Here is a 19596-nt window from a genome sequence, read left to right on the forward strand (position 1 = left end):
TGGACAGGAAATATCAGATTACTATGCTGGTATATTATATTAACAGCAGTTAATTTGCTTAACAAATAAACACTTTTGAAAAACAGAGAATTTGTTAATATCATAATAAAATATCTTTTATTGTTTTGTTTTACAGGCAGATACTGCGTGAGCACAACTGTCTCCAGACTTTGCTGCAGCACCTAAAATCCCACAGCTTGACAATTGTTAGCAATGCATGTGGGACTTTATGGAATCTATCTGCTAGATGTCCACAAGATCAGGAACTTCTCTGGGATTTGGGGGCTGTCAGTATGCTACGCAATCTCATCCATTCCAAGCACAAGATGATTGCCATGGGTAGCGCAGCTGCTTTGAGAAACCTACTTGCACATCGGCCTATAAAATACAAGGATACTTCTGTCATTTCGCCAGGATCTTGCATGCCTTCACTATACATGAGAAAGCAGAAAGCTTTGGAAGCAGAACTTGATGCAAAGCATTTGGCTGAAACTTTTGACTCTATGGATAAACAAGGACTAAAACCTCAACCAATTAAGGGCCCTTTACGGCACATAGAGAGTTTAGTAAAAGATTATGCCTCAGATTCTGGCTGCTTTGATGATGATGAAATACCAAACACTTCCATCAGTGCTGAAACAGGAAATTCTTCTGTACTTTCTATGTACTTAAACTCCTCATTTACTCAGGGGCAGAATGTGCCAAGAACTGGGTCTTTGAGGAAGGGTCTAGACACAGAGAAAGCCAACAGCATTAAACCAGATCAAAAGAAATGCCAGGATGAGAGCACTATTGCTGACAAACTGGCTAGTTGTACAGTGGCAAAAATAGAGCGATTGGTGGAAGATATCTCCACAATGCACACTTCCTCTGATGACAGTTTCAGTCTTAGCTCCGAGGATCATTGTGTTGACTGGCCATATGGCTCTGATGAGCTTCATGAAGCCAGGGCTCAGTCTTGTTCTCCTTGTAGACTATCGGAGAACAGTGGCTTAGTAAGGAGAGAAAACCTAAGCAGGGCTCAAGCCCTTTTGCGCTTGAAAACAGCATACACAAGTCTCTCTAATGATAGCCTGAACAGTGGGAGTACAAGTGATGGATACTGTCCTAGAGAACATATGAAACCATGCAGTAAAGCTGCATTTATGGATTACAAAGAAGACCTGCAAAGGTATCAGAAACGCCCTAGTCGACTTGATTTAAAAAATATGTTTGGCATTAAGCCTGAAAGAAATGACATGAATGGTCGTGTTAAACAAGAACAGAACATGGCAGAACAAAGTGGACAAAATGATCCTAGAAAAAGACAGCTATCTATCCCTGGACTAAAGAGTATGGCTTTTGAACAGGCAGAAGAAGAACCAACTATGGATAAATCCAGCAGCAAATTTCCTGTAGACACCTCTGTGCATACCATAAAACTTTCTCCTTCTTACAAGCATATTTCTGGATTTGACAATTTAGCAAAGAATGGGACTGGATTTCCTGGTAATCTTTTGCATAATACACTTTCCATGAAGAAAAAGGCCTGGCTGCACCCATCACAAACCCCTGATACCGTTTCAAAAGCTTTAGAAACAGCTTCTGCTCACTCCTCCTCTAATGGAGAGCAAGAGTCCCTGCAAAAATATGCAGTTGAAGGGACTCCCATATGTTTTTCTAGATGCAGTTCCCTCTCCTCCCTTTCATCTGGAGACAACCTCTTAGATGGACCAAGCCGCAGTGAAAATGAGATAGACAGTGACTCCTCCTTGGAAATTCTTGAAGTGGAAGATGGCCAAATGGATCTTAATAAGTGCAATCAGGGTCAACAGAAACTTATGGGGAAAAATGATGTTTCTCCTAGTTCATCTCAGCCTATTGCTACTCCCCCAACAAAGCCAGAAAAACATTTCCTCCGGGATCTTTCACCTTCACGGACTGAAGATATGACACCATCAAGCTCCTCAGAAAACTACATTCAGGAGACACCATTGGTGATGAGTCGCTGCAGCTCAGTCAGTTCTTTAGGAAGCTTTGAGAGTCCTTCCATTGCTAGTTCAATTCAAAGTGATCCATGTAGTGAGATGATTAGTGGAACAATAAGCCCCAGTGAGTTGCCAGACAGCCCTGGACAGACCATGCCACCAAGCAGAAGCAAAACTCCAAGTTTTGACCCCAATAACTACCTAGAAAAGGAGGCTAGTCAGTTTAACATTCAGTGGGAAAACAATGTGAAGAAGTTCATGGAGATAACTGATTTTAAAGAAAGGTTCCAGATTCCAAGAGATATTGACTCAATGATTTACTTTACAGTGGAAAAACCTACAGAAAACTTTTCATGTGCTTCCAGTTTAAGTGCTCTTCCCTTGCACGAACACTATATCCAAAAGGATGTGGAACTTAAACTAATCCCTCCATTTCCTGAGAAAAATCCTTTGAACTTTGTAGCACATGAAAAACATGTAGACAGTCATGAAGACAGAATCCTGGGATTTATGAAAAAATCTGAAATTGATCTTGTTTCAGATGATGATATTGACATTCTGAAAGAGTGCATCCACTCTGCTATGCCCACAAAGCTTTGCAAAATGAAAACATCAATGCTTTCTGGACACCTTGTGAATGCTCAGACCAAAAAACCAGTTCAGCTACCAGTGTACATGTTGGTTCCTGCTCACTCACAGCTGGCAGTAAATAAAGGCTTTTGTTCCAAAAAGGAATTCATTAATGATAACTCTTCTTTCACAGACTCGGCAGAGGGAACACCTGTGAACTTCTCCAGTGCAACTTCTCTTAGTGATGAAACTTTGCAGTACCCTATTAAAGAAAGTCAAGATCTCAGACAAAGGCCAAGTAGCCGAATGCAAATGAGAGATTTAGGAGCAGTATTAGATCATCACCAGAGAGAAGAAAGAACACTGTTTTCAACAGACAATTTTGCAGGACTAACAAAGATCAATAACAAAGCTGGCATATCTACAAATAGTGCTTATACTTTGAAAACACCTCAAACAGCAGACATAATAAAGGGAACTGAAACACGCCATAGAAATCCTTCCAAATGTATTGGAAATACTGAGAGAGTATCTGCTTCAGCTAGTCCCTCGAGATTAGAAATAAAGCAAGGAGAAAATGTTCATGGGAATTTAGCTTTCCAGTCTTTTTGTCATACTACACCAACAGAGGAAGCAGTATACTGCTTCTTTGAGGATGATGTTAATTTGATAAACTCAAGTAAAGATGTCCAAAGGAAGAAAACTGAGCCATCTAAATCTCCACAAAAATATCAGTATTCTGGAAAAACAAAGCGAGAGGCCAAGGAACCTGTAAGTAAAAGCAATTTGTCTACTTCTAAGTTCAGTAATTTTATAGAGGATGAGCCTATGCCTTGTTACTCTCTCAGCTCTTCATTGAGCTCCCTCAGTGACATGGAACCTATAAGCAGCCAGTGTAAGTTGAATAAACCCGTTAAAAATTTCTCTAGGCAACAAGGTTGGACATCTAGTACTCGTACTGAGAGAAAAGACTCCTCAGCTAACTTCACATCGGATGAAGAAAAAAGTTCTTCAGTGATGCCCAGAAAGAGAAGGCTCTCAGCTCGTAAAAGAAAGCACAAACTTAAAAATAATGAGAAAAAAGAAGTTCAGCTAACCACATCTGGGGAAAAGACACCAGAAGAAGACTTGTCTGATCTAGATAGTGTGGACTGGGAAGCAATTAAGGAGGGGGCTAATTCAATAGTCAGCTGGATACATCAAGCTGCTGCTTCAATTTCTGGGGAATCGTCAGCTATTTCTAGAGGTCCATCTTTTGACTCCCTTATGTCTAGCCCTTCTATCTCCACTCGGCAAAGTTTGTATGGACAGCACAAGCAAAACAGAGATAGGTCTCTGAGTTCCAAAAATGGGGCTTCGAGTCAACTATCTAGTAGTAGTGAAAGCTCCAGAAGTAACAGAGGAAGGAGAGTGTTTAATCAAGGCCAAAAGCAAACTTCTAATATTCCCATGGTCCTGCGTGGAAGGACAGTAATTTACATGCCAGCACAAGATAAAGAAACAGGCAACAAGCAATGTTACCAGTATAATCAACCTCAGGAAGATACAAAGGTCACTAACTCTATGCGTTCTCGGAGTCTTCACCGCCTTGGAAACTCTGAAATTGCAGAGGAAATGACCTTGCCAAAAAGAAGTGCAACGCCTCCAGCTCGTATCGGTACTGTGCCATCTCAAAGCTCCTCCAGCAATTCCACACCTTCTCGAAAAGCACAATCCCCAGTGACTCCACCTTCTCCAAAGTCAAAAGGAGTCAGGACTCCTCAGACTCCTGGAAATAAAACTCAGAAGTCCCCTGTACGAATCCCATACATGAGGAAAGCAAGTCCTCGAGCTCCACCTGGTCCATCCCCACTGGCTGTGGAGACTTTTACTGCTAGTTCTCGTCAGAGCCCGAGCAAAAGGCCCATTGCCCAAAGCAGTCGACTTAATCAAATGAGAAACAGTGAGACTGACAAATCAGGAATCCTGCGTCAATTAACATTCATCAAAGAGTCAGCAGGAGGGATGAAGCGACAACATTCCGATTTGTCTGTATCGCAGAGACAACACAGAGCTCCCCCCCGAAGCAATGCTGCTTTACCTGCTGTCTTTCTCTGTTCCTCCCGCTGTGAGGAACTCAAAGCACACAAATGTCCCAAACCTAAGTCTCCATCACCCCCAAACCGTCCACCAAGAAGAACAAGTTCTGAGAGTCCATCTCGACTTCCTGTCCGAAATATGCCACCACCACCAGAGCCTTTCAAAAGATATTCCTCTTCCCCTCACATTAACCTTCCATGGTCACGTGTAGAGGGAAAGGCAGGCCATAGCATCTCAAAAAATGAAGAAAAAAGAGTTCCAAGGATTGACTCTTCTCCAGGCTCAGGGAGAGCAACTTGGAGAAGGATCCGTGATGAAGATATCCCGCATATACTAAGAAGCACTTTGCCTGCCTGTGCATTGCCACTTTCTGAGGAGCATAGTGAGCCACGAAGGAAAACAAGTGATGCTGTAGTCCAGACAGAGGACATCAACATAACCAAGACCAACTCCAGCACCTCACCTACAATAGAGAGTAGAAATAGGACCAGCATAAACTCAACACTTATGTCAGAGTCAGGGAAGGGGACCTCATCTGTTGTGAACTTGCCCACAAGCAGACACAGCTCCCCCAGTAGGGCAGCCAGAGTTACTCCATTTAACTATGTACCAAGCCCTATTGTAACAGCCACAAAGGAGACAGTTGTTAAAGTAACTAGTGAGTGATTGCAGAGACAAGAATCACGTATTATAAAGGTGCTCCGGTAAAAATTGCACAGAATATGAGGTCAAGTTCCAGTTTGTAGGGCCTGGATATTTTGGCTTGTTGCTTCCTTACTGTCCTGCTGCTGACCCGTAAAATCAGTGCATGTTGAAAATGAGACATGTACCCATCATAGACTTTTGATGCAGATGACTTTGGCACTTTATGACTACTGAGGAATCTGAATCTGTTCTTATGGGCAATAAAACAACAATCTGCCATTGCTCTACGTGGGAAAAAAAATACTATTTGGGCTTGTTTGCTAGAGAAAAGGCTCTCCTACAATATATGAAGTGCTGCCAGATCTTTGATGCCAGTACAAAACAAAAATGTAAGATGTTTGGGTGACCACAATAAATTTTGCATTGTTTCCAGGTAAAATTCTAAAGCCATTCTCTTAAGATAACATGTCATCTTGAATTTGAATTGGTAAACTTGTTGAAAACCTTAAAAGTAAACCTGAAAATGCTTTAAAGCAAAGCCTTAATCTGTGTGTTAGGCTGCATGACCATAAACTGTAACCATAGCACAGCTTAAAAATAAAAGGGGATATACCAGGGAATGGTAGAGAAGAGTGCTTGCTCTAAACTTGCAGACTGATAATGACATTATAAATGCTTCTGCAATCCTTTTTCCCTATTGCCAAATTAAAGTTATGTACATTTTACAAATGTTAAAGAGAGCAACTGACTATCACTAGTCTCGGGAATTTAAACTCTGTACATTTGGAACATTTTTTGCTTGTTTTTGCTCTTTTACGGTATACAAATACGTATCCCATGTGCCAAGCTTTTTAGAATTTCATTTGTCACTTGTAGAATATCATATTCTATCTTTAATTAGTCAAGGCGAGAAAGTGATATTATACACTAATGTGTGAAACTCAGACCAATTCACTTTCATCGAGCTGAGAAGGACACATAACAGATGTACACACTGCTCCCAATCTGCAGCCAGTATGAATATTGCATATGTTTATGCAATGCTATTCCTTACTGATTTTTGCTTATTAGCATGGACCAATGGTATAAATTGCTGGAGGTGTGCAGAAGGGAGGTTGTCAAGGATTCATTTGTAATGCTAGCACAAAGCAGCAGCTTTGCATTTCATTATTTTTAGCTTTATTTTATTGGTAGTAGAAATGTCAATTTTGTTTATTCCATATGAAATGTAAAAATAAAGTTGCAATTTATGAAAGTTACTGGTGTGTTCTCTTAGCTTTATTAACTTCCTTCATTTTCACAAATTGCTGATTATAATTGACAAGACTCCACTCTGTAATGGTCTGGAAGATTTCCTATTTCAGTATATGTAAAGTGTACTGAAGGGACAACAACAGATGGACTTTTAAGGTACCTGACAATATGTAGTATAAAAAGTAATATTTTAATTTACATTCAATAATAAAAGATAAAAAAATAAAAACATTAAAAATAAGGAATAAGCATTTTCCCATCAATATTTATGTCTGATAACCTAATTTCAGAGAGCTTCAATCCTAATTTCTAAAATATGTAGAGTACCAAACTGGGTGTGGAAATAGCTTTCAAATCAACATGATTCCTGGAAAGAAATTTGCTCTTAATGAATGAGGTAAGGATGGAACATGCCTGGGGAAAGTAAGATGGTGCAGATTCAACATCACATGCCTTCCCTCTCCCAGAGACATCCACACATAGCTTCAGATCCGAAAGCTCACCATAGATCTTTCCCAGCATTGAGCACTATTTGAACTCTGATGTATCAGACAGCCCCATGACATATGGTAACCAATCTGTAACTTCATCGACAGACAGCAGAGAGTGGGAGAATCTACTCTGCAGTATGCACTGGAGCTGAAATACATAGCAACATAAATATGCCATAGGGAAAGGGGTCGAGTAGAATGACTGGGCTGGGGTGATGCAGTCAGATGGCTAAAGGAACATTTTGTAGGTGCACTGCTGTCAAAGTCAGAAATTTATTGCAAGTAGAAGATAGAAGTAACCCCAATTTGAGATTGTACCAAACGAAGCAGCCATAGCGTGTCAAGAGCGGAGATATATAGGTTCAGCTGCTTCTATGATTGTCATAGATGAGAAATGGATAGAACCACCTGCAATCCAAAAGCTGGCTACATGGGAAATTGACAGAAGGGATGACTCACCTACAGACAGAGGTATTCACATTCAAGCTCAGAAAGGAATAATCCTCTGAGGGGCAAGGAGGGCATGCCCCCTGATGGAAAAGGTGAAAAGCATCTTAGGAACATCCAAGGCAGACAATGTCACCACCCCCATTGAGGAGCTGTTAAATAGGAACATCTCCAGAGAGACCTCTACAATTATACACAATAAAAACTATTAAACTAGAATGCCCTGCTGCCAGTAGTCAATTAGCAGGTTGGCAAAGTGTAACGATTCCCCATCCAATAATTGAAGATATGAAAGATGATTCTGATGAGCTAAAAATCACTGACATGACTAGGAGATAGTCCTAAGAATGGATTTCAGTTGAACCCCATCTCTTTTCCTGGAAGAGGATGCCTGTGCAGCATCACAGAGAGAGGATCCAGGGGGTTGCCCCATAATAGAGATGATACGGTTAGTTGGCAAGAAACCAACAAACTGCTGTGTGGTCCCATCTCTTACTGTGGGATGGTATACTGTGCCACAAATTTTTTTTTCCCCATGACTCTTCAGTGACCTAGAAAGGGCCCAGGCCCTTTCTGTGGCATGGAGAATCCACATGGATGCGGAACACTGGGGTGTGCACAAATCGTTCACCTGGTTCAAGAAAAAGTGTCGATCTGTTCCAGGTGGCTTAACAAGTTTGCCAGCATTACTCAATATCGAAGGGTGCACAGGCTTGAATTCCACCTCTGACTTGGCACATATCTGCCTGATAGAAGCACTGACAATTTATTTTCTTATACTTGACATTTGAAAATATAGATACAGATACCATCATGTTCTAGTCTTGTTGGACAACTTTACAGAGTATTGTATTGGTAGCAATACCAACCCATGAGCAGACCACCTCCCAGATAGCGTGGAAGCATTCCTGCTTTTCTTTATGGCTATCATCCAAAGACACATTCAGTCCAGGAACCATGTTTCAAAAATGAATTCTCCAGAGAACGGTACCACAAACTATACATTAGGAAATCACACACTAGCTTTTACCTCCCATAAGGCTATGAGGCATGTGTGACATTCAATAGACATGTGCATTCGTTTTTGTGCGAATGCATTTTCATCCGAATTTCAGGTATTTTCGTTATCGTTTCAACAAACGATAACGAAAGTGCAGAGTCTGAAAAACAAAAGATCCGACATAAACAAATGCTTTATTTTTGTTTTCTTGTGACAACAGTTCTATATAGATAGGATATTCGACATGACACTGACAATAACAATCTGTGTCTATCGAACCTGTGGTTGAATGTGCCTAACCTTAACTCTATTAGTCCAGGATTATTCTACATAGAGAGAAAAGATTTGACATAGAGAGAAAAGATTTGACATAGAAAAGATTCGACATAGAGCTCGGCAATGAGGGAATAGTAAGGTGACAATGAGGGCACAGTAAGGCTGCAATGAGGGGCACAGAAAGGCTGCAATGAGGGCACAGTAAGGCGGCAATGAGGGCACAGTAAGGCTGCAATGAGGGCACAGTAAGGATGCAATGATGGCACAGTAAGGCAGCGATGAGGGCACAGTAAGGCAGCAGTGAGGGCACAGTAAGGCAGCAGTGAGGGCACAGTAAGGATGCAATGAGGGCACAGTAAGGAGGCAATGAGGGCACAGTAAGGCGGCAATGAGGGCACAGTAAGGCGGCAATGAGGGCACAGAAAGGATGCAATGAGGGCACAGTAAGGATGCAATGAGGCGGCAATGAGGGAATAGTAAGGCAGCAATGAGGGCACAGTGAGGCAACAATGAAGGCACAGTAAGGCGGCAATGAGGGCACAGTAAGGCGGCAATGAGGGCACAGAAAGGCTGCAATGAGGGCACAGAAAGGCTGCAATGAGGGCACAGTAAGGCAGCAATGAGGGCACAGAAAGGCTACAATGAGGGCACAGAAAGGCTGCAATGAGGGCACAGTAAGGATGCAATGAGGGCACAGTAAGGCAGCAATGAGGGCACAGTAAGGTGGCAATGAGGGCACAGAAAGGCTGCAATGGGGGCACAGTAAGGTGACAATGAGGCGGCAATGAGGGAATAGTAAGGTGACAATGAGGGCACAGTAAGGCTGCAATGAGGGCACAGTAAGGCAGCAATGAGTGCACAGAAATAGGTCCTCAGCAGATGGTACCTGGATTCTTTTAGGATTACCCATCTGATGCACACATATCCTAATACTTGCTTCAGGGGATGTAGCACAGAGGGTGATGTTATGCAGATATAATGATCCTGTCCCTTTGTGATCAGAATTTGGTATACATTTATAGACTCTTCTCCACATTATTTCATACCCAGGCCCGCTGATTACCCTGGCATGCCTTGTTACATACTAAGCTAGAACAGCTAGATCGATCACAGGAGAAATTGTCAGGCTCTATTCAGGGCCATCTTTAAAGCAGGGCAAAAGGAGCAGCTGCCCTGGGCCATCCTTGTTGTAGGGCCCCAACGCAGATGCCTCATACTTGCCAACAATCCCAGTTTATATTCCCTTAAAGTTTAAATCCCGTGCAGCCCAGCTCTGCCCTATTGCCATGTACAGATGACTCACCTGCAGACCCTGTGTTTACATGTAAATAACCTGCATTCATATGTAAATAGTGGCGGCATTAATATGTAAATAGTTGTAGACTGAAGCCATTGATAATGAAATAGAGGCAGTATTCATATGTATATCATGCCCCCCTGAGGTCATATCCGCCATCACTTCTGATGAATGCTGCCCACTGGGGAGGTAAAGAGATGCTTGAAAGTCCTGCCTACAACTGTGGTTATTAAGCATAACATCAGCCTGTTCTCTAAAGGTAAGCAACCTGTAAAGTGGCAGATCTGTACCATGTCTAGAATCTGCTGCAGCAATAATTACATTTATAAAACCAAAAGAAAATTAAATTTTCCCTGCAAGCTGCCTTTAGTTTGCTCAGAAACAGCTGAGGAGCCAGTTAGTATGATGAGGCCACAATATAGTGCACTGGGAACAAGATGGGAGATTTTTGGGATACATTCTAGTATCACTTTCACTTTGGATAGAAGTAACGGGTGCATAAAAATTGGTCTTTGAGTGTCAGTCGCTGTCAGGAAAGGGTCCGTGCGCTGGTAAGATCTATCATTTGGCGTGTAGTACTGAGGTCCACCAGCAGGTGTCTCCTGGCAGTTTGGAACTGTCAGGAGAGTCTTTTCCCTGCTGGTGTTATGTCATCATTGGGCTGCAGTACTGACGTCCACCAGCGGATGGATCCTGGCAGTATGGAGCAGACAACACTCCCTGCGCTCAGGTGTTACATGAGGACAATCACTGGCAGTCCCTCACATGCTTGCCTTGGTATCTTTCTTCCTTGTGCCCTGGCCTGTACCTGCAACCTGTATCCAGAACCCTGTAACCTGAGCCTGTACCCGATCCCATCCTGATCCTGTCCCTCCTGTGTTCCTGTCCTGCCCTTGTTCATTTGCTGATCCACTGTGTATGACCCTGGCCTGGCTAATGTGTTTGATTTCAGGACTTCCCTTTGGCTGTATATATTATCTGTTGTCTTTGGGTTTCTGTTGGTTGGTTGAGCACTATTTGTATTTGGGGTGTTTACTTATTTATATCACTTATCTTAACCACTTGCCTACTGGGCACTTAAACACCCCTCCTGCCCAGCTTTCGGTGCTCTCACAATTACTCAGTCATGCAACACTGTACCCAAATTAATTTTTTTGTCCTTTTTACCCACAAATAGAGCTTTATTTTGGTGGTATTTGATCACCTCTGGGTTTTTTATTTTTTGCGCTATAAATGAAAAAATAACTGTGATAAAATTTTGCAAATGATAAATTTTTCTTCATAAATTTTGGCCACAATTTATACTGCTACACATCTTTGGTAAAAATAACCCAAATTAGTGGATATTATTTGGTCTTTGTGAAAGTTAGAGAGTCTACAAGCTGTGGTGCGAATCACACAAAATTGATCACATCTGATGTACTGGTGGCCTATCTCATTTCTTGTGATCCGAACAAGCCAGGAAGGTACAAATACCCCCCAAATGACCCCTTTTTTGAAAGTAGACATTCCAAGGTATTTAGTAAGAGGAATGGTGAGCTTTTTGATGTAATTTTTTCCCACAATTCTTTGCAAAATGAAGATTTTTTATTTTATTTTAATTTTTTTCCACAAAATTGTCATTGTAATAGGTTATTTCTCTCACGTGGCATGTGTATACCACAAATAATGCCCCAAAATAAATTCTGCTCCTCCTCCTGAGTATTACGATACCACATGTGTGGGACTTTTTTACAGCCTGTCCACAAAGAGAGCCCCAACATGCAGGGAGCACCATCACGTGTTCTAGGAGCATAAATTACACATCTAACTTGTTGACTAACTATTGCACTTTTGAAGGCCCTGGAGCACCAGGACAATGACACGTGACACTGATGTGACACTGATGTGACACTGATGACAGATGGCACTGATACGTGGCACTGATACATGGCACTGATGACAGATGCCACTAATACGCGGTACTGATGACACGTGACACTGACAGATGGCACTAATATGTGGCACTGATACCTGGCATTGATGACACGTGACACCGATAACAGATGGCACATGACACTAACAGGTGGCACTGATGACAGATGGCACTGATATGTGGCACTGATGACTGATGGCACTAATATGTGGCACTGATGACACGTGACACTGATATGGCACTGATGACAGATGGAACTATGTGGCACTGATGTCAGATGGCACTATGTGGCACTGATGACAGGTGGCACTGATGACAGATGGCACTTATACGTGGCACTGGGGACAGATGGCACTGAGGGCAGGTGGCACTGGGGATAGGTGGCACTGATGACAGATGGCACTGATGACAGGTGGCAGTGGGGGCAGATGGCAGTGGGGACAGGTGGCAGTGGGGACAAGTGGCAGTGGGGACAGATGGGCACTGTATTTTTTTATTTATTTTTTACACTGACCGCTGCAGAGATGCAGTGGTTCATCTCTCCCTCCTCACACGCTGTCTGTGTGAGGAGGGAAAGCCGACGATGAGAGATGATCTCATATGTTTACATATGAGATCATCTCTCATTGGGTACACCGATCACGCTGTAAACGGCCGCTGCGATTGGCCGTTTACAGCGATCTGTGACTGGCTGTGTCCAGGGGACACGGCCAGCACAGAACTTCCCTGATGCGTGCCCGCGGTTGTGCGCAGAGGGGAAGTTAAAGGGAGAAAGTCCAGGGACGGCCTCCCGGCAGATAGCGTCCGCGCTGCAGCCGTCTTTTGGCTATAGCATGGACGCGAAGTGGTTAAATAAACATTATTCTTATTCACTTACATGTGTTTTGGTTTCCTTTTTGCAGTCCATACAATCTGGTCACACCTGTTCATGACAGTATACCAAGGCCACCCCTGGTCTATTTGAGCCCACTTGCCATCTGCAGGAGTTATTGGAAGTTGTGTGTGCCTCCAGCACAGCACAGTATATATCTGTATATACCCCTTTATCTCTGGTGTTCTCTGGTTATTGTCTGCGTGCCCTGACCGCAGTATACACCGCTATATTCACCTCACCTATATAGCTAGTAGTAGTGATCTATCTTTTATAATAGAGCTTGCAGTCAGTAGTGTTAGAAGATAGTGCGTGCTGTCTGCGTGCTCTGTACCCAGTACATACCGCTATATCCACCTACATAGCTGTTCTCTATTTGAGCCCACTTGCCATCTGCAGGAGTTATTGGAAGTTGTGTGTGCCTCCAGCACAGCACAGTATACATCTGTATATACCCCTTTATCTCTGGTGTTCTATAATAAAGGCATCTGCAGGAGTTAGTGGGTGTTGTGTGCCTCCAGCACAATATACACTACCCAACTGCTGTTTTACCCAACTCCCTTCAGGCCATTACCATGTCTGGAAGGCCAGCAAGGAGAGGCAGACAGGCGCGAGCCGATAAAAGAGGGCAAGCAGGCTCTGTGTCTAGAGACAACAGTGCTGGTCGTGGACGCGGTGCATTGTCATCAGCACGTGGCCATGGGACATGCTTGTCCTTCTTTTCGGCAGCTGGACATTTTGAACCGCAACATGCCAACGACTTGGTAGAGTGGATGACCAAGCCCTCTTCATCCTCCTCATCCTCTCTCACCCAGTCTCAGGGTAGTAGCAAAGCAGCTGCCAACGCATCGTCTTCCCTCCTCTCAATGTCATCATCAGTGACTCCTTCCCTAGACCCACCACGTCCTCCTGAGGAGTCTCCTGAACTCTTTGAGCACAGTGTTGGGTACATGCTCCAGGAGGATGCCCAGTGTTTTGTGGGCTCTGATGATGACACTCAGCTAGAGGAAGGCAGTAGCGTGAGCACAGACAGAGGGGATGCTCAAGAAGGACAGCAATCTGGCAGTCATGTTCCACAAGCTGCAGCATACTGCCAGGTTTGCTACAGCGATGAAGAGGGAGGGGATGATGAGGGCACTGACTCCACGTGGGTGCCTGGAAGGAGGGAGGAGGAGGAGGAGGAGGCACATGTCCAACGAGGCAGGATGCCCTCCGGGGGCCAGCTTAGGGGCAGCACACCGACTGAATCACACCGCAGAGCTCCGCCTGTGCAGAGCGCTGCCTCTGCGCGTTATTCTAAAAGTTCTTTGGTGTGGGCCTTTTTTGAGACGAGTGCATCAGATCGCACCGCTGCTATTTGCAACATATGTCTCAAGCGTATCTCACGTGGCCAAAACATCAGCCGCTTGGGCACCACATGCTTGACCAGACATATGTTGACCTGCCATGCAGCTCGTTGGCAAGCGTACCTCAAAGACCCACACCAAAGAACAAAGCGGACCTCTCCTTGCTCCTCATCAGCTGGCATCTCCAACCCCACTAGACCTTCAGTCCTCTCTGAAACCTGCTCTGAGAGGAATGAAGGTGTAGAATTAGGTGTGTCACAGCCAAGTGCTTCCGGGAACTCTGCTAGCGGTACACCCACGTCCGATTATAGCAGGCAAATGTCCCTGCCCCAGCTGCTGGACCGGCGGAAGAAGTTCACTCCCAGCCATCCACATGCCCAGCGGTTGAATGCTAGCTTGGCTAAATTGCTAGCACTTCAACTGCTGCCTTTTCAGTTGGTAGACTCGGCCCCCTTCCGTGAGTTTGTACAATGTGCGGTTCCTCAGTGGCAGGTCCCCAAATGCCACTTTTTCTCACGGAAGGCGATTCCGGCTCTCTACCGGCATGTGGAAGGCAATGTCCTTGCCTCGCTGGACAGGGCGGTCAGCGGTAAGGTGCATATTACCGCTGACTCATGGTCCAGTAGGCATGGACAGGGACGTTACCTATCTTTCACGGCCCATTGGGTCACTCTTCTGGCAGCTGGGAAGGATGCAGAACAAGGTGCAGTAGTGTTGGAGGTTGTTCCGCCACCACGCCTCCAAAATGCTACTATTGGTTGTGACACACCTCTCTCCTCCACCCCCTCCTCTTCTTCTTCCTCCATGGCCTCTTCCAGTGCTCTGTCCTCAGAACCAGCGGTGCTCCGTAGGCGTTCCAGGGGCTACGCAAGTACGCAGGCAAAACGATGCCATGCCGTGCTTGCGCTGGTTTGTTTGGGGGACAGGAGCCACACTGGGGCGGATGTTTTGTCAGCTCTGCAGGGGCAGGCCGAGAGGTGGTTGACGCCACACCAGCTTAAGCCAGGAATGGTGGTTTGCGACAATGGCACCAACCTCCTCTCCGCCCTCCGACAGGGACAACTGACCCATGCGCCCTGTGTAGTTCACGTCCTTAACCTGGTGGTGCAGCGGTTCTTGGGCAGGTACCCCGGCTTACAGGATGTCCTGAAGCAGGCCAGGAAAGTCTGTGTGCATTTCCGCCAATCGTTTAATGCCTGTGCTCGGCTGGCTGAGCTCCAAAAGGAGTTGAACCTGCCCGAGAACCGCCTTATATGTGACATGCCCACCAGATGGAACTCAACATTGGCCATGCTGCAGCGGCTGCACACGCAGCAGAGGGCCATCAATGAGTACCTGTGCGACTACGGCACCAGGACAGGGTCAGGGGAGCTTGGTTTTTTCTCACCACGCCAGTGGGGCATGATCAGGGATGCATGCACTGTCCTGTCACCGTTTGAGGAGGCCACAAGGATGGTGAGCAGTGACAGTGCATGCATCAGTGACACTGTACCTCTTGTCCACCTCTTGGAGCATACGCTGCGTGGAATAATGGACAGGGCACTTGAGGCAGAACAGAGGCAGGAAGAGGAGGACTTCCTTGCCTCTCAAGGCCCCCTTTATCCAGACAGTGTTCCTGCTGTGCCACCCATCACACAGGAAGAGGATGAGGAGGAGGAAGAGGAGGAGGAGGATGATTGTGTCTACATGGAGGTGGAGGCTGGCACTCAGCATCAGCATCAGCATCAGCATCAGCAGCAGCAGCAGCAGTCCTGTAGGGATGATTTACAGTCCCAAGAAACACGTGGACTTGTACGTGGCTGGGAGGAGGTAGCTGCGGATCATGTTGTCCTTAGTGACCCAGAGGACTCCGGACCGAATGCCTCAGCTAACCTACGCTGCATGGCCTCCCTGATCCTGCAAAGCCTGCGGAAGGATCCTCGTATTCTTCGGATCAAGGAGAGGGACCATTACTGGCTGGCCACTCTCCTTGATCCACGGTACAAGGGTAAGGTTGTCGACCTTATCTTGCCATCGCAGAGGGAGCAGAGGATGAGACATCTCCGGGAGGCCTTGCAGAAAGGTCTGTGCAATGCGTTCCCAGAGACTGGGAGGTTACAAACTCCTGGTCCTGGACAACGTGTTGCTGAGGCATCGGTCAGAAGGAGCGGTGGAGAAGGTGGCCGTCTGACTGATGCTTTCAGACAATTTTTTAGTCCGCAGCCCCAAGGTATGATCGGTTCCAGCACCCATCGCCAGCGTCTGATTTACATGGTGCAGGAATTCCTAGGGGCAAGGTCAGACTTGGACACCTTTCCCACCGAAAATCCTCTGGCTTACTGGGTCTTCAGGATGGATCACTTGCCAGAGCTTGCACAGTATGCAATTGAGCTACTGGCCTGTCCTGCATCCAGCGTTCTTTCGGAACGCACCTTCAGTGCTGCTGGTGGCTTTGTTACCGATCACAGGGTGCGCCTGTCCACCGAATCAGTTGATGGACTGACCTTCATCAAGATGAATCAGTCTTGGATCACCCACAGCTACCAAGCACCTGAAGCTGATGTAACCGAATAATTTTTTTTGAAATACCACATCCCTTCAAGACTGCCTATGCTGATGCTGAGTGACTGTCCTGTTATGTTGATTGTCTATCCTCTTCCTCCTCCGCTGATATATTGGAAGAACATTTCTGGTTCTGGTTGATGCCATCAGCCCAATTTTTCTGCCCCTGTTTAACAGGGGCGTTTAAGTACAATTTTTGATGCAATGCTTTGCAGCAGGGCTAATTCCTGCAATCAAACAAGAGTATATGGGAGAGGTTGCAGTGTGGTGGCACCAGCACCAGTGCCTAAGGCCCAATTTTTCTGCCCCTGTTTAACAGGGGCGTTTAATTACAATTTTTGATGCAATGCTTTGCAGCAGGGCTAATTCCTGCAATCAAACAAGAGTATATGGGAGAGGTTGCATTGTGGTGGCACCAGCACCAGTGCCTAAGGCCCAATTTTTCTGCCCCTGTTTAACAGGGGCGTTTAATTACAATTTTTGATGCAATGCTTTGCAGCAGGGCTAATTCCTGCAATAAAACTAGAGTATATGGCAGAGGTTGCAGTGTGGTGGCACCAGCACTAGTGCCTAAGGCCCAATTTTTCTGCCCCTGTTTAACAGGGGCGTTTAAGTACAATTTTTGATGCAATGCTTTGCAGCAGGGCTAATTCCTGCAATAAAACTAGAGTATATGGCAGAGGTTGCAGTGTGGTGGCACCAGCACCAGTGCCTAAGGCCCAATTTTTCTGCCCCTGTTTAACAGGGACGTTTAAGTACAATTTTTGATGCAATGCTTTGCAGCAGGGCTAATTCCTGCAATAAAACTAGAGTATATGGCAGAGGTTGCAGTGTGGTGGCACCAGCACCAGTGCCTAAGGCCCAATTTTTCTGCCCCTGTTTAACAGGGGCGTTTAAGTACAATTTTTGATGCAATGCTTTGCAGCAGGGCTAATTCCTGCAATAAAACTAGAGTATATGGAAGAGGTTGCAGTGTGGTGGCACCAGCAGCAGTGCCTAAGGCCAAATTTTTCTGCCCCTGTTTAACAGGGACATGTAATTACAATTCTTGATATAATATTTCACAGGAGGGCCCCTTCCTGTGCCCACCCAGAGTAACGGTGAGGACTTATAGTGTTGTGGCACCAGCACCACAACCACCAAAGGTCAATTTTTCTACCACTGTTCAACAATGGCATGTAATTACAATTCTTGTAATCGTTCTCTAATCGTTCACAGCAGGGCGCTCCAGCGCCCACCAAGAGTCACTTTGAGGGCTTACAATGTTGTGGCAAAACCAACACCTTGTTCCGCCATTTCTGCAGAGCATATAGGGCAGGCCCCTACTTTCAAACAACCAATTTACAAACATCTCCTACTTGCAAACGGAAGGAGACAACAGCAAGTGAGATGAAAAAAGATGGACGACAAAACTAATTATACAGGGGGTGATAACCCTTCCCTATGTTTTCCAAAAAGCTTTAAAATAGTTTTTTTGACTGGAGCTACACTTTAAAAATGTACCAGTTGAAAATTACAAACAGATTCAACTTAACACAACAAACCTACACAGTCCCTGTCTTGTTTGCACCGCCTGTATACTGCTGTTCTGAGTATATAGGGCCTGGGGGCCACACGCATTTCCTTTTTTTAATATGGGTACGGGGTTCCCCTTAATATGCGTACAAGACCCAAATAGGCTGGTAATGGGCAGGGAGGGCTACCCATGCCATTTTTCTCAATGATTTTCAACCATATTGCAGGAACCAGATATAACATTAAAACCGCAAGCAGTTTTAAATGGTGTTATTTCCGTTTAATGTCATTTTGTGCAGGGACTGTTCTAAACACGGGAAACACGTGGCACTTCACAGGCATACTACAGACACCCCCCAGGCACCATATTTAAAGGAATATTTCACTTTTTTTTCCACTTTAATCGTCATTAAAATCAGTGCTCCCGCCAAAACGGCCATTTTTAAAAACATTTTAGGCATTGACCCATGTCCCCTGGGGCAGGAGCCAGGTCCCCAAACCCTTTTTAGGACAGTATCTTGCATATTAGCCGTTAAAATTAGCACTTTTCATTTCGAACGTTCGAGTCCCTTAGACTTCAATGGGGTTCTAACGTTCGTTCGAATTTGGGGTCCGTTCGAAAGTTCTGGTGCGAACCGAACCAGGGGGTGTTCGGCTCATCCCTACCCCTGTGTATGACCCTGGCCTGGCTAACGTGTTTGATTTCGGTACTTCCCTTTGGCTGTATATATTATCTGTTGTCTTTGGGTTTCTGTTGGCTGGTTGAGCACTATTTGTATTTGGGGTGTTTACTTATTTATATCACTTATCTTAAATAAACATTATTCTTATTCACTTACATGCGTTTTGGTTTCCTCTTTGCAGTCCATACAATCTGGTCACACCTGTTCATGACAGTATACCAAGGCCATCTCTGACCAGAAGTGGCTGCACAGGGGAACCATTTTGGTTCTGTTTCACATTGCTGGGATGAATTCAGATATAATTGTTATGCTCTGCTGGCAACAGAGTTCTGAATATCTCCGTCAGACATTGAAGGGGTGGTCACACCTGTTCATGACTGGCGCCTTCCCACTGTAACCCTATAGAGGCAATTTGGATGAAAGCAAGAATTGACCTTGCTGTAAAAAATGTCAATGATATGCACCTGTCAAACAGGTGCATACAAATTGGTCTTTGAGTGTCGGTGGCACCTTCCCACTGTAGTAACCCTATAAAGTTACTCTTGATGAAAGCAAGAATTGGCCTTGATGTAAAAAATTGCAATGCTATGCACCTGTCAAACAGATGCAGAGAAATTACTCTTTGGGTGTCGGGGGTGCCTTTCCACCGTAACCCTATAGAGGTACTCTTGATGAAAGCAAGAATTGGCCTTGCTGTAA

At 45.0% G+C, this 19596-nt stretch overlaps 1 protein-coding gene across 2 annotated transcripts in view; it reads left to right on the forward strand.

The window, feature by feature from the left end:
• APC2 (APC regulator of Wnt signaling pathway 2) overlaps nucleotides 1-6520 on the forward strand; it is a 105910-nt gene extending 99390 nt beyond the window's left edge. For both annotated transcript variants that reach the window (XM_077475999.1, XM_077476000.1), the window contains one exon: nucleotides 137-6520. In XM_077475999.1, coding sequence (XP_077332125.1) covers nucleotides 137-5282 — 5146 coding nt within the window. In that variant the 3' untranslated portion in view covers nucleotides 5283-6520. The remainder of the gene's footprint in view (nucleotides 1-136) is intronic.
• The last annotated feature ends 13076 nt before the right edge of the window (nucleotides 6521-19596 follow it).

Source organism: Lithobates pipiens, unplaced genomic scaffold (genome assembly GCF_037356315.1).
Source record: "Lithobates pipiens isolate NorthernLeopardFrog02 unplaced genomic scaffold, aLitPip1_a1.2 Scaffold_13, whole genome shotgun sequence".
In the NCBI taxonomy this organism is placed as follows: Eukaryota; Metazoa; Chordata; class Amphibia; order Anura; family Ranidae; genus Lithobates; species Lithobates pipiens.